The sequence below is a fragment of the Hylobates moloch genome, unplaced genomic scaffold, assembly GCF_009828535.3.
Source record: "Hylobates moloch isolate HMO894 unplaced genomic scaffold, HMol_V3 SCAFFOLD_16, whole genome shotgun sequence".
In the NCBI taxonomy this organism is placed as follows: Eukaryota; Metazoa; Chordata; class Mammalia; order Primates; family Hylobatidae; genus Hylobates; species Hylobates moloch.
The window spans coordinates 13696080-13709835 of NW_026652291.1; the positions used below are offsets into that span (position 1 = coordinate 13696080).

At 34.5% G+C, this 13756-nt stretch overlaps 1 protein-coding gene across 2 annotated transcripts in view; it reads left to right on the plus strand.

The window, feature by feature from the left end:
• TC2N (tandem C2 domains, nuclear) overlaps positions 1–13756 on the plus strand; it is an 86002-nt gene that overhangs the window by 68454 nt on the left and 3792 nt on the right. For both annotated transcript variants that reach the window (XM_032179855.2, XM_032179854.2), the window contains exons 9-11: positions 4706–4897; positions 9637–9751; positions 11909–12108. In XM_032179855.2, the coding sequence (XP_032035746.1) occupies positions 4706–4897; positions 9637–9751; positions 11909–12108 (507 nt within the window). The remainder of the gene's footprint in view (positions 1–4705; positions 4898–9636; positions 9752–11908; positions 12109–13756) is intronic.

Below are 13756 nucleotides of genomic sequence, written 5' to 3' on the forward strand. Positions count from 1 at the left end.
AGATTATTGTTTTTCTATGCAAATGAAAAGATATCTTCTAAAAGACATCATTTTAAAATAATATCATTCAAATGACTAATAAACATATAAAAAGTTTCTTCTCACTATTAATCATAGAAATACAGATTTAAATTGCATATTGCTTTCTGTTTCTTCTTCTTTCTTTCTTTCCTTTCTTCTTAGAATTAGGAAAAATTTTACAGGTATTCTAGAACATACAACTTCTTAGAAATTATCTTGACACTACATGTCAAAACCTTAAAATATCTATACTTTTAAACAGTAATTCTACTTTGAAACTGGAAATTATTTCTGTGGAAATAAAATACAAACAAAAATATATAAAATATTCTTGGAAGTTTTGTTTGAAGAAAAATTGAAAAAACTCCAAATGTGTCATACAGAGGAATGGTTGAAAAACCTAATGGTGTACCTATGTGTATTAGTTTCCTAGGGCTACCATAACACAGTACTGTACCACAAAGTTGGTGATTTACAGCAACAGAATTTTCTCTCTTGCAGCTTTGGAGAAAGTCCAAAATTAAAATGTCAGCAGTGTTGATTCCTTCTCTGAGGGTGAATCTGTTCCATGCCTCTCTTCCAGCTATTGTGTTGCCAGCAATCCTTGACATTCCCTGGCTTGTAGATCACTCCAGTCTCTGCTTCTGTCTTCACATGGCATTATACCTGTGTTCTGTGTATTCACATGGCCATCTTCTTAAAAGGATACTAGTCATTAGGGGTCCACCTTACATCAGAATTACCTCTTCCTAACTTCACTGATCACATCTACAGTGACCCTGTTTCCAAATGAGTTCACATTATTAGATGCTGGGGCTCAGGACTTCAACATATCTTTTTTAGGGGGGTGTAATTCATCCCATAACACCATGTGATAGAAAACTAGGTAACTATGAAAACTAATGTTTAGGAAGAGTTTTTAAGGAACTGGAAAAATATTTTTAATAAATGAAAAAGGCAATGATCAAAATTGGGGTGTGTGTGTATGTGTATATATGTATGAATGTGTATATATGTATGTATGTGTATATGTATATATATATATTAGGATCTCACTTTATGAAAATATGTATCATTGAAAGTCTAGCTAGAAATAAACCGTAACTCATTATAACCTTGACACTCATAGATGAATACTTCCTGAATTAAACAATTTTACTTTTTGATTTTCAAATAAAGCCAATTTAACTTAGGAAAAGTTAGGAAAAATGTTCCCATATTAAAACTTGTATGGAATCTTTCATTTTACAATTTTATTGTTATATATAAAGTTGTTTGGGAGACTCCTATTTGGCAAAATATGGAAAGCGTGAAATGAAGCATCACACTTGCTTAATTTGTAAGCTCATTAAACATTTTGCATGTAATATATAATTGGTGTGATTCTATGACTTGAGACTGTAAAAGAAAAAGATAGCTCAGTAGTTGTGAGACCCTCAGAAAGACAATTCTGACTGTACAGACAGACATAAGCTATTACAACAAGAGTAACATTTTGGGCACAGTATAGGCATGCTTCAGAGATACTGTAGGTTCAGTTCCAGACCGCCACACTAAAACGAACATTGCAATAAAGCAGGTCACATGAGTTTTTTGGTTTCCCAGTGCATACAAAAGTTATCTTTATACTGTAGTCCATTAAGTGTGTGATAGCATTATGTCTAAAAAAGTAATTTACATACTTTAATTTAAAATACTTTATTTCTAAAAAATGTTAGAATTAGTCTTCAGCAAGTTGTAATTTTTTTGCTGGTGGAAGGTTTTGCCTTGATGTTGATGGTTGCTGAACGATCAGGGTGGTGTTTAGTGAAGGTTGAAGTGGCTGTGGCAGTTTCTTAAAATAAGACAACAGTGAAGTTGGCCACATCTATTGACTCTTCCTTTCATAAAAAAGTTCCCCGTAGTATATGATGCTGTTTGATAGCATTTTATCCACAGTAGAACTTCTTTCAAAATTGGATTCCATCCTCTCAAACCCTGCTATTGCTTTTCAGCTAAGTTTATGTAATATTCTGAATCCTCTGAATTCATTTCAGCAATGTTCACAGCATCTTCACCAGGAGTAGATTCCATCTCCAGAAACTACTTTCTTTGCCCATGTGTAAGAAGCAACTCCTTATCTGTTCATATTTTATCGTGAGATGGCAGCCATTCAATTGCATCTTCAGGATCCACTTCTAATTCTAGTTCTCTTGCTGTTTACACCACATCTGCAATTACTTCCTCTGCCGAAATCTTGAATCCCTCAAAGTCACCATGAGGGTTAGAATAAACTTCTTCCAGATTCCTGCTAATGTCCTTTTTTTGACCTCTTTCATGCATCATGAATTTTAATTGCATCTAAAATCCTCAATCCTTTCTAAAAAGTTTTCAATTGCTTTTGCCCAGGTCCATCAGAGGAATCACTACCTATGGCAGCGATAGCCTTACAAAATTTATTTTTTAAGTAATAACACTTGAAAGTTGAAATTACTCCCTGATCCATGGGATGCAGAATGGATGTGTTTGCAGACATGAAAATAACATTCATCTCTGTATACATCTCTGTCAGGGCTCTTGGGTGACGAAGTGCATTGTCAATGAGAAATAATGTTTTGAAAGGAATCTTTTTTTTTTTTTTTTGAGCAGTAGATCTCAATGGTAGACTTAAAATATTTAGTAAACCATTCTGTAAACAGATATGCTGTTATCCAGGCTTTGTGGTTCCATTTATAGAGCACAGGCATAGTTAATTTAGTATAATACTTAAGGGCCCTAGGATTTTCAAAACGGTAAGTGAGTGTTGGCTTCAACTCAAAGTGACTGATTGCATTAGCCCCTAACAGGAGAGTCAGCTTAGTCCTTTGAGGCCTTGAAGTCAGGCATTGATTTCTCTGTAACTGTGAAAGTCCTAGATGGCATCGTCTTCCAACAGAAGACTCTTTTGTCTACATTGAAAATCGGTTGTTGAATGTAGCCACCTTCTTAGCTAGATCTTCTGGGTAACTTGCTGCAACTACTGCATTAGCACTTGCTACTTCACCTTGCACTTTTATGTTTTGGAGACTGTTTCTTTCCTTAAACCTCGTGAACCAACCTCTACTAGCTTTTAGTTTTTCTTCTTCAGCTTCTTCACCTCTCTCAGCCTTCATAGAATTGAAGAAAGTTAGGACCTTGCTCTGGATTAGGTTTTGGCTTAAGGGAATGTTGTGGCTGATTTGATTTTCTCTCCAGACAAATAAAACTCTCTCCACATCAGCAATAAGGCTGTTTCACTTTCTTATTTGTATGTTCACTGGAGTAGCACGTTTAATTTCCTTCAATAATTTTTCCTTTGCATTCACAACTTGACTAAGTGGTATAAAAGGCCCAGCTTTTCGTCTTTCTCGGCTTTCAACATAGCTTCCTCACTAAGCTTAGTCATTTCTAGCTTTTGATTTAAAGTCAGAGATGTATGTTTGTTCCTTTCCCTTGAACACTTAGAGGGCATTTTAAGGTTATTAATTGGCCTAATTTCAATATTGTTGTGTCTTAGGAAACAGGGAGGCCTGAGGACAGGGAGAGAGATGGAACAGCTGGTTGCCGGAGCCATCAGAACACACACATTTATCGATTAAGTTGCCCATCTTATATAGGTGTGGTTCGTGGCACTCCAAAACAATTACAATAGTAATATCAAAGATTACTGATCACAGGTCACCATAACAGATATAATAATAATGAAAAAGTTTGAACTATTATGAGAATTACCAAAATGTGACAGAGACATGAAGTGAGCACATGCTGTTGGAAAAATGACACTGATAGACTTACTCAACACTGTTGCCATGAACCTTCAATTTGTAAAAAATGTAATGTCTATGAAGCACATTAAAGCAAAGTACAGTAAAATAAGGTATGCCTGTATTCAAAATGTTTATGCTAGTTGCCCAGATATCTTGCCTTTTCAAAAGGAATAAAAGCTCCTTTCTCAGTGGATGCATTAAAGATGGAAAGAAGGAAGGGTATGGCAAAGAACAGTCTAGTGTCAAGAACATGTTAGCCCATAGTAAGCCAAGGATTTAAAAATACTAAAAGTAACAAGAGCATTTAAAAATGTTCTGAGGCTAGAAAACACTGACTTGCTGACTGAGATGGGTGCTTAGGAGAGAAGGTATAATTTTAAACTCATAGTTAGATTTTCAGATCGGAAAGGGTGGAATAAATGTCACCAAAAGAGAAATTGAAGCCTGAGATAGATGGGAAGATTCCTTAGACAAAAAATAACTCCTTTAAGGAAACAATTCAAATCTCTTTATGTGAACAAGTTAGATACTGTGAACAAGAGAGTGCTTGCATATGAGATTCTTGCACCACTCTCCTGAACTGTTGAAGAATGGTATCGATGACAGGAAAGATGCCAGAACCAAAGATGGAAAAACAATTAATTTTCAAAAAGGGAAAAAGCTGTATTGTGGTGAGCATGGTGTTGATATGACCTGAATTCCTAAATAATTTAAAGGATGATTTGTGAAATTAAGAAAGGTAGTATCCAGGATAAACTCTAGAAAAACAAATCATTGCCATTCTTATTTTCATTCACATTAAAAAGATGTTTTGTTGTAAAAAGAATTAAATATACCTTTCCTAAATATAAAATATTATTTTGTATTGGCATATAAGCCTTTTATTTATATATTTTATGTTTTCTTGTTTTTTTTTTAAGGCTATTGAATTTATGGAAACGTTTGTATTTGCTATTAAACTTCAAAGTCTACAAACTGTAAGGCTTGTATTTAAGATTCAAACTCAGACTCCCAAGAAGAAAACCATTGGAGAATGCTCACTGTCACTCAGAACCCTTAGCACACAGGAAATGGATTACTCTTTGGATATATCAGCACCTTCAAAAATTTCTGTAAGTGATAATAGTATGTTAAGAGTATTTCATACTTTTAGAATTATTTGGTGGATGGGTTTTTGTTTGTTAGAGGATAACCTGAATAGAATATTAGAGGATCTGGAAGGCTCTCAAGTAGCAATAATATTATTTTCAAATAATATTTTAGAAATTATTGATAAAATATTAACAGAACTGTTTTCTTTCTCCATTGGAAAATAACCTCAGGGTTACCTTCTTCTAGCACATTTCTTTCTTTTTTTGAGATGCACTCTCGCTCTGTTGCCCAGGCTGGAGTGCAGTGGTGCGATCTTGGCTCACTGCAAGCTCCGCCTCCTGGGTTCACACCATTCTCCTGCCTCAGCCTTCCGAGTAGCTGGGACTACAGGCGCCCGTCACCATGCCTGGCTAATTTTTTTGTATTTTTAGTAGAGACGGGGTTTCACTGTGTTAGCCAGGATGGTCTCGATCTCCTGACCTCGTGATCTGCCTACCTCGGCCTCCCAAAGTGCTGGGATTACAGGTGTGAGCCACCGCACCCGGCCTCTCCTAGCACATTTCTTATTAATGTTTTATACTTCAGGGGAAGTAACTCTGAAGTATGAATAACCTTTTTTTTTTTTAAGTTTTTTTAGGTAGCTGATAACTTAGGAAAAACAAGAAAGAATCATAAATTCCAAACTTAATCAGAGATTGCCCTGAAATAGATTAGGAAAGTTGTTTTAACCATGAGTAAGCTATACAGCAGCTCATAAATTGGTTAGAAGTTTTTATAGCTGATTTTGTTTTTTTTCTGTAAAAAGCTTTATTACCTAATGGTGCTGATTGGGACCTGCTATTTGCTTCTCTCAGCTAACTGAACACTGTTTTTAAATTGTTTAGGAATTTCTAATTAAATTGCATAGATTGAATGTTAGGATAATATTTATAAAAATCAGTCTTAAGCTTTTATAAGGTCAAACCTATATGCGGTTTTAAATTTGTATGGGATTTATATTTTACCTGTTTCCAAAAATATTTAAGGTGACTGGAAGTGCTTCTTACCTCTGGGTATACGTTAGAATCATCTGGGAGCTTTAAAAAAATGCTCATACATAAACTAAAAAAAATGAGAATTTTTGGGGATATGGGGCAGAAACATGTATCTATCCTTCCTTTTGTTTCCTTTCCTTCCTTCCTTCCTTTTCCTTCTCTTTCCTTTCCTTTTCTTCCCTTTCCTTTTTTTCGAGGAAGAAAGAAAGCTCTGTAGCCCAGCATGGAGTGTGGTGCGCAATCACAGCTCACTGCCTCCTCCATCTCCCAGCCCAAGCAATCCTCCCACCTCAGCCTCCTGAGTAGCTAAGACTACAGGCACACCACCATGCCCAGCTAATTTTTTTAACTTTTAGTAGAGATGAGGGGTCTTACTATATTGCCCTTTCTGGTATCAAACTCATGAGTTCAAACAATCATCCTGCCTCGGCCTCCCGAATTTGCTGGGATTGCAGGCATGTGCCACTGCGCCCAGCCTTGCCTATTATTCTTTATTCCAACCCCCAGTGTGCTGTTCTGTAACCATGACAGGAGTTTGTCACTGGCATTTTTGACACTAGCTTAGTAGGTAGTAATCTGCAGCCATAGTTTACAGAAGGCACAAATACACTATTCAAATAGATAATTCGTATATTAAAACTTTAAAAACAGAGTATATAAGAAGAGAACTCAGGGATTTTCTGGGAAATTGAGATATTATTATCTGCATTGGAAAATATGAATGAATAATTATGGCTAAATTTCTACTAAACCATATTTCATGTATCAGAGATTTTATAAATATTTGTGTATTTTCTGAATGCCAGGTGCTAGGGTTATAGATTGATATCCTGAAAGAACTGTGTTTGGGCTATGCTGGACCAGTGAGTTTATGTTAATAAGTGTGAATGTTTCACATTATTGGCTAAAGCAATAATAGTATGCTTTGTTTTAATGTGTTGAAGAGGAAAATAAATATTCTAACTGTGACGTTTAAAGAGCCGTAATTTCCCATCCACACTGACAACTGTTTCACCATGAACAGCACAACTTTCGGATTTTTACTCAATAAAGAGTTCTTGACCTTGACAAATAGTAATGTAAATAATTACTTCAGATCTCAAATTTTGATATTGAATAATGTGGAAGAAATACATTTTCCTGAAGAAATAGCTAGCATTTACAGAGATTTATCTTATGGCTGCCTCAATGCTACGTGATCTAATGATCACATCAAAATTATAACCTTGGTGCTCTTTATCCCTTTTGTGGAGATCGGGGAACACTTGCCTGAGGTCATACAGCCAGTAGTTGGGGAGTCAGGATTTGAATGGAGGCAGTCTGATTCCAAAGCCAGCTCTTTTAACTCTGCCATGTATTACCCGCCTAAGAAGATATGCTCGAACATCACCAGATCGTGATGTTCTCTAATGATGCTCAGCATTTCATTTCACCCCTTCCAGGAAGGCTAACGATGTTTTCTTTTCTGAATAAAAGGATACATTACTCAGGAGCAGTTTTGTGCTTATTAAATGCAGTCAGTACATACCTGCTAATTGATTGGAATTTTAATTTTTTGGTTATTATGAGATTTAAATAGTTTAAATCTTTGAATAGTTTTTCATGATCTGAATTAATGTCCTGGAACATGAATTGAATTTGTGAAATAACCTTGGCAAGTGGGAAATGGTAGGCATATTGCCAAATGCTGCCCTGTTTTTTTTGTTTGTTTTTTGTTTTTTGTTTTTTTTGAGATGGAGTCTCTCTCTGTCGCCTAGGCTGGAGTACAGTGGTGCGATCTCGGCTCACTGCAAGCTCCGCCTCCTGGCTTCACTACATTCTGCTGCCTCAGCCTCCTAAGTAGCTGGGACTACAGGCACCCGCCACCACGCCTGGCTAATTTTTTCTATTTTTTTGTTTTTTTTAGTAGAAACGGGGTTTCACCGTGTTAGCCAGGGTGGTCTCGATCTCCTGACCTCGTGATCCGCCCGCCTCGGCCTCCCAAAGTGCTGGGATTACATGCGTGAGCCACTGCACCTGGCCGATAGTTTAAATCTTTGAATAGTTTTTCATGATCTGAATTAATGTCCTGGAACATGAATTGAATTTGTGAAATAACCTTGGCAAGTGTTTGGAAATGGTAAGCCTATTGCCAAATGCCGCTCTGTTTTATGAGAGTGAACTCTACAATTGTGTAACAATAAGAGAAGTTTTGCCACCTTCACGTGTTTTCGTAAGTGTTATTACACTGTGGGTACAAAACCGTAATAAAAAATAATAAAAAAATTTAACCATGATTTCCCTTGTGTTTTATAAACAGTGTGACTCTATCTTTTAAAATATATTTTTTAAATGCCAAGGACAGCAATTTTTTTTCAATCAGCAAAGGTTTTTTTTTTTTTTTTTTATGGCTACCAAGTTAGTTCATGTGAAAAGTTTAGTTCATTCTCATTCTGATTACAATCAAAAGCAATAAATTAACTTATTTATTAGAAGTCAGCATTTGTTGCCAAATAACAAGTTTTATCATCAATTTAGACCTTTTCAAGGGGAAATTAAATTCCAGCAGTTGAGTTTGTACTTGTTAAGCAATTCATTTTTCATTTTCTATCTCTTCATTTCTTATGGCATGACTGGTTTGAAATACAGAATCATATTTTAAGAAAACACCAAGCTTCTGTCAATGTTATGTATATGGAAAGGTTGGGTTTTGTTTGTTTGTTTGTTTGTTGTTGTTGTTTTTCCCCCAATAAGCCATGAGCCAGTTATTGGGGAATACTGAGCAATATCAAATATAAATGTCTTCATCAAGTGTCATTCAGTTGTTCTGTAACTTTATTGGAATCAGTACTAACGAAGACTTTTGTGTCTGTCTGTGCTGAGCCCTAGTATGATCTGTGAACATTATGTTCCTACTTTATTCCTATTCTCACTCTTTTCAACATGTAAACAATAGTGTTTTTGTGTTTGGACAACCGTTCTCCCTTTTATTTTTCAGTCCAAGGACCTTGGAATCCGCCTAAGTAGTCTGGCTTGTGTTGTATTTCACAGACAAATTACCAACTTTCTTCTGCTGTTGGTCAGCAGTACCGAAGAACACATTTTAATTTTTCCTCTTCTCTAAGTCTCCTTCATTTTGCTGTTTGCCTCAGGTTTTCTTTGACCTTTTCCTTATTATTTACTGCCTCATCACTTTGACTAGCTTCCTTCTTGCCAGCTTTCTTTAGCTTGCTTCCATTCAGCATAGTAATTCAACTCTGAATCCACAGATCTGTTTATTGCTGTCTTCTGATTTTGGTAGCACCTACTCTGATCTCCATAGTTAGAAAAAAATGATGATTTTCATATGTAACTTTTTAATCATATTTCATGTGTTCTCTAAAAATAATTTGACTACATTTAGTTGTTTTGAAAGTGTATTCCTTTTGTGTTAATTTCACTGGCATTTTCTCCAGTGATACTGCTTATTAATTTAATTTGCTTTTAATTTGAATTGGCTCTAGGTGTCACTGATTTTGAAGTTTCAGTACGTAGATATAACCTGTATTTTCAGAATCCATGCAAATGAGTACTTTAAAGAATTCATGATATTTATCTTCTTAACTTTCTCTTGTAACTTATAGTTTTGAATATTATTAGAAAGGAATACTTTCAAAATTTCTAACCTTAGCTTTTTAGCTTTTAATTTTTGAATTATCCCAAAAACTTTATTCTTAACTACCAAATGACACTTTTTTGATATGCAGGTTTGCCATGCAGAACTTGAATTGGGGACTTGTTTTCAAGCAGTAAATAGCAGAATTCAGTTACAAATTCTTGAGGCACAATACCTTCCAATCTCATCAACACCTCTGACTTTGAGTAAGTATATCAGTGGTTCAAAGTAGAATCTTCAGAAAGTATTAGTAATAGAAAGTATTTTTTCTATGTTTCTTACAATGGAGATTAAAATCTTAGTAACTTTTATTATTTAACTTATTTACTTTAAATTTAAAATTATAAGATTTCAAATTTTAGCCATTGTGTCTACCTTAATACAGTGGTCTCTTGAGTGTTATCCAGTGATGACCTGTCTGCCTTTGATACTGTTTTTTATTTAGCTCATCAGTTCATACAGGTTGAATGTCTAGAGGATTTTCAGTTATATTTTACCACCTGAAATGATTTATCCTCTCTCTAGGTCTGTGCCCTTTGTGGAATGCCCTGCTAACTAGAAACTTAATTGTAAAAATATATATATATCAAAAACAAACCTAGAAACACTTTTCTCTTCCTGTGTTTTGTGTACAACCAGGGGTTGTGATACTTTGGTTGTCTAGTCCTAGAGATTTGAGTGGGCAGAAGTGCCCCTTTTCCCTACTAAAAGAAAGGAACTGTCTAGGGGCAGGCAAAAGCAATGCATGTTCACCGTAACTAGAAAGACTAAAAATAAATGAAACTGAGCATTCAATTCAAGAAGCTAGAAAAACAACAAACCCAAAGAAATTAGAGTAAGGTATTAAAGCTAAAGTTGAAGGTGACAGATATGGAGACAACCACAAAAGGCATAATCAATAAAACTAAAAGCTGTTTCTTTGAAAGAATCATTAAAATAGACAAATCTATAGAAGGTGACATCAAGTGAAAAAAATAGAGAAAACATGAATGATATTCTGAGCAATGAAGAGGATATAATTTCAAATTCGGAAGAGATTCTATCATATATAAAGCAATACCATATGTAGCTATACCAATTTATTTGAGTATCTATGTAAAATAAATGACTTTCTGAGAAATTCAGCGGTTGAAAGTAGAATCTTAAGAAGAGGAAGAAAATCTGAATAAAAGAATAAGCATGAAAAGGTAGTTAAAAGAACTGCCTCTAATAAAAGCACTAGGCCAAGGTAATTGTACTGGAACGTTCTACCAAATTTTCAAGGAACATGTAATTTCTGTTGTATATAAGCTGTTCCAAAGCATGAAAAGAAGATGGAAAAAGTAATTTTGTGAGGTCAGCATATTCTTGATACTAAAACAGAATGGATAGCACACACAAACAGTAATTATAGACTAATGTCACCTATGTAGATAGATGGAAAATCCTAAAATAAAAATAAGCAAATAAAACCTAACTTGGAATAAATCATCAAGACTATATATAATTAATTCTAGGAAACAAGGACAACAGATGCTGTTTATAACGGGCTTCCCTTAAAACAGCTCATCAGGATGACCACAACTCTTCATTCTATCAATCCAATGGTCGGATCTCAGCTCTCACTTTGTGGCTCCCACCTTTCTGGGAGTTCTCAGTTTCTTGCTTCCCTGGCAGCCCAGCTCTGTCGCCTCCAATTGGTCAGACTGTACTTTATGCTTGACCTGTAGGCACTGTGTGTCAGTCGGATAGGGGAGTATGCTTAGGTAAAAACTATATCAACCTGAATTTTACCCAGTGAAGTTCCCATCTTTTACCAGTTGACTTCCCTCCATTTTCTTTCTGCTTTTAGTGTTTTAAAATTTTTTCCCGAAGTTTATCATAGTTGTTTATGGGAAGGTTAGTTTATACAAGCTATTCTGCCATTACTGGAAGCTCTATATGTCTCAAATTTATTTAAAGTACAGATTTTATCTAGTGGGCATATACTTAACTCCTGGAGTCTTTTATATTTTACCTATATAATTGTGAAATAAATACCTCCAGCTGTCCAAAAATTGGCACCTCTCTTTAGTGTGATCCTTTTCAGTGTGCACTCTTTTACTGTGATTGTTGTTTATGCCTCCATTTCCAGTCTTTAATGGCATTCAGCCACAGAAAGATTAAGTTCATTTAAAGTTACAGTAGTAAAGTATGGCCAAAGTTATAAAGTTGACTAGAGCTGTTTTCTGTTATGGTTGTAGCTCATCAGACATTTAAAAGTGACTTATCTATATTTTTACAATAAATGTTATATATATGAATTCCAACTTGGATGTGTATATACACATCTTTATATGGTATTTTGAATAACATTTTATAAACCAATATTTCTAATTTTTTAGGTTTTTTTGTGAAGGTGGGAATGTTTAGCTCGGGAGAGTTGATTTATAAGAAAAAGACACGCTTACTGAAGGCCTCCAATGGAAGAGTCAAGTGGGGAGAGACTATGATTTTTCCACTTATACAGAGTGAAAAAGAAATTGTTTTTCTCATTAAGCTTTACAGTCGAAGCTCTGTAAGAAGAAAACACTTTGTGGGCCAGGTTAGTAGGAGTTTTTATCCTTCCTTGTATTTTTCTATGCATTTAAACAGTCAGTTAACAAAGGGAATGCAGGATAATATTAAAGTTGAATAGAGTACAGTTCTTCAGCATCATAAAATTCAATGTTGCTACAAAAATAAAAACTTGTCAGACTTTTTGCTTTAATACAAATAGTTGGAATTTCTGAGCAATCAGGTTTATCTTTAAATATTTTTTTTCTGAGCTTTTTTACTTTAAAAACAATAAGAATTATCAATTTTTCAGTACTACTGACTTGTTCCTTGTGGAAAGAGGGAACATTAAGGATTTAAATCAATTTCTTAAGGCTTTGAGTATCAAATTTGCTTTATTTTGTTTAATCTTTGATTTAATGTTTAACATGGGCACTTTTTATATGCTCTTACCTGAGTTATGTTAGTTTTGAATTCCTAGAACATGTCTGTTTTAACAGTGGTTGTGATATTATTTAGTTAATACTGCTGTCTGAATTATTTTAAAATCTTGGTACAATTTGTATAAGACAACATAACACTTGCTAACTTGCCAGTCCTCTAGGAACTTGTTTCCTTTCCTTACTCTGAATAGACTAGTGGTAGCTGTCCATTATCTTTTACCTTAATTGCAATTGTTTGAACCACATTTAAATTCCAAAATCTGTATTATTGGTTTAAAAGCTTCAACTTGACAAGATATTATTAAGTCTACATGAAATCCTCAAATTATATATGAATTTTCAAAGATTGATATCAGCTCCTTGATTTACTTTTTAATACATGTTTTTACATAAAATATTAATTAAAATGTTTTGTTTATCATTTATTATTTGGAAAAGAGCTTGAATTCAAGAATTCATATATCCAGCATACTTTTGAAAGCCCTTAAGCCTTTATGAAGCCAATTCAGTTAAAGTTTTCGTTTATCATCAAGCCTCAACTTAATGGTATGAATGGAATAGGAAATTTACTTGAGATGATTTTCATGATAACATTTGTGGTGATTCCATTCTCTTGGTTAAGATTCTAGTTAGAACAATAATTCTGGAAAGGTTCTTGCTGGTCATCTGCTCCCTATGACTTATCTGGTATAGCCTTAGGAGGAACTATGATGGGGTCGCCAAAAGTGAACTCAAGATCTTCCACCCCTGTATCAACCAAAGTACTCTAATGTCTGTTTTACATACTGGGATTATTTGTAAGATTTCATTTGAAAGGAAGGTTCTTTAGACCAAGAAAGAAAAGGAAAAAGGTTTAAACCAATGACCTGCTCCAATCTCTTAGAAACTGAATCTCAGAGAAGTTAACTCCAAGGTAAAAGCATTTGTTAGTGCTAGAGGTAAGGTGAAAATTCAAGTTTTTTTATTCCTTGTCTTCCTTATCTTCATAGTAATATAATTATTGTGGTGTCTTTTTTACAATTTGCATAATACTATGTATACATTCACATGTAGTATTTAAGTTACATAAGCAGTGCGTACTATGAAATTACTATTGATCAAGAATGACTATTTATTAGATTTTAATTAAGATTACACTTTATTTCATGTAAAACGTGATTTAAAATGCACATTCCTTACTAATCTAATTTGAATCATGATTAGCCTCAGTTTAATTATCTTTACAAAAATGTTTTTGAGTGGTTGGGATCAGTT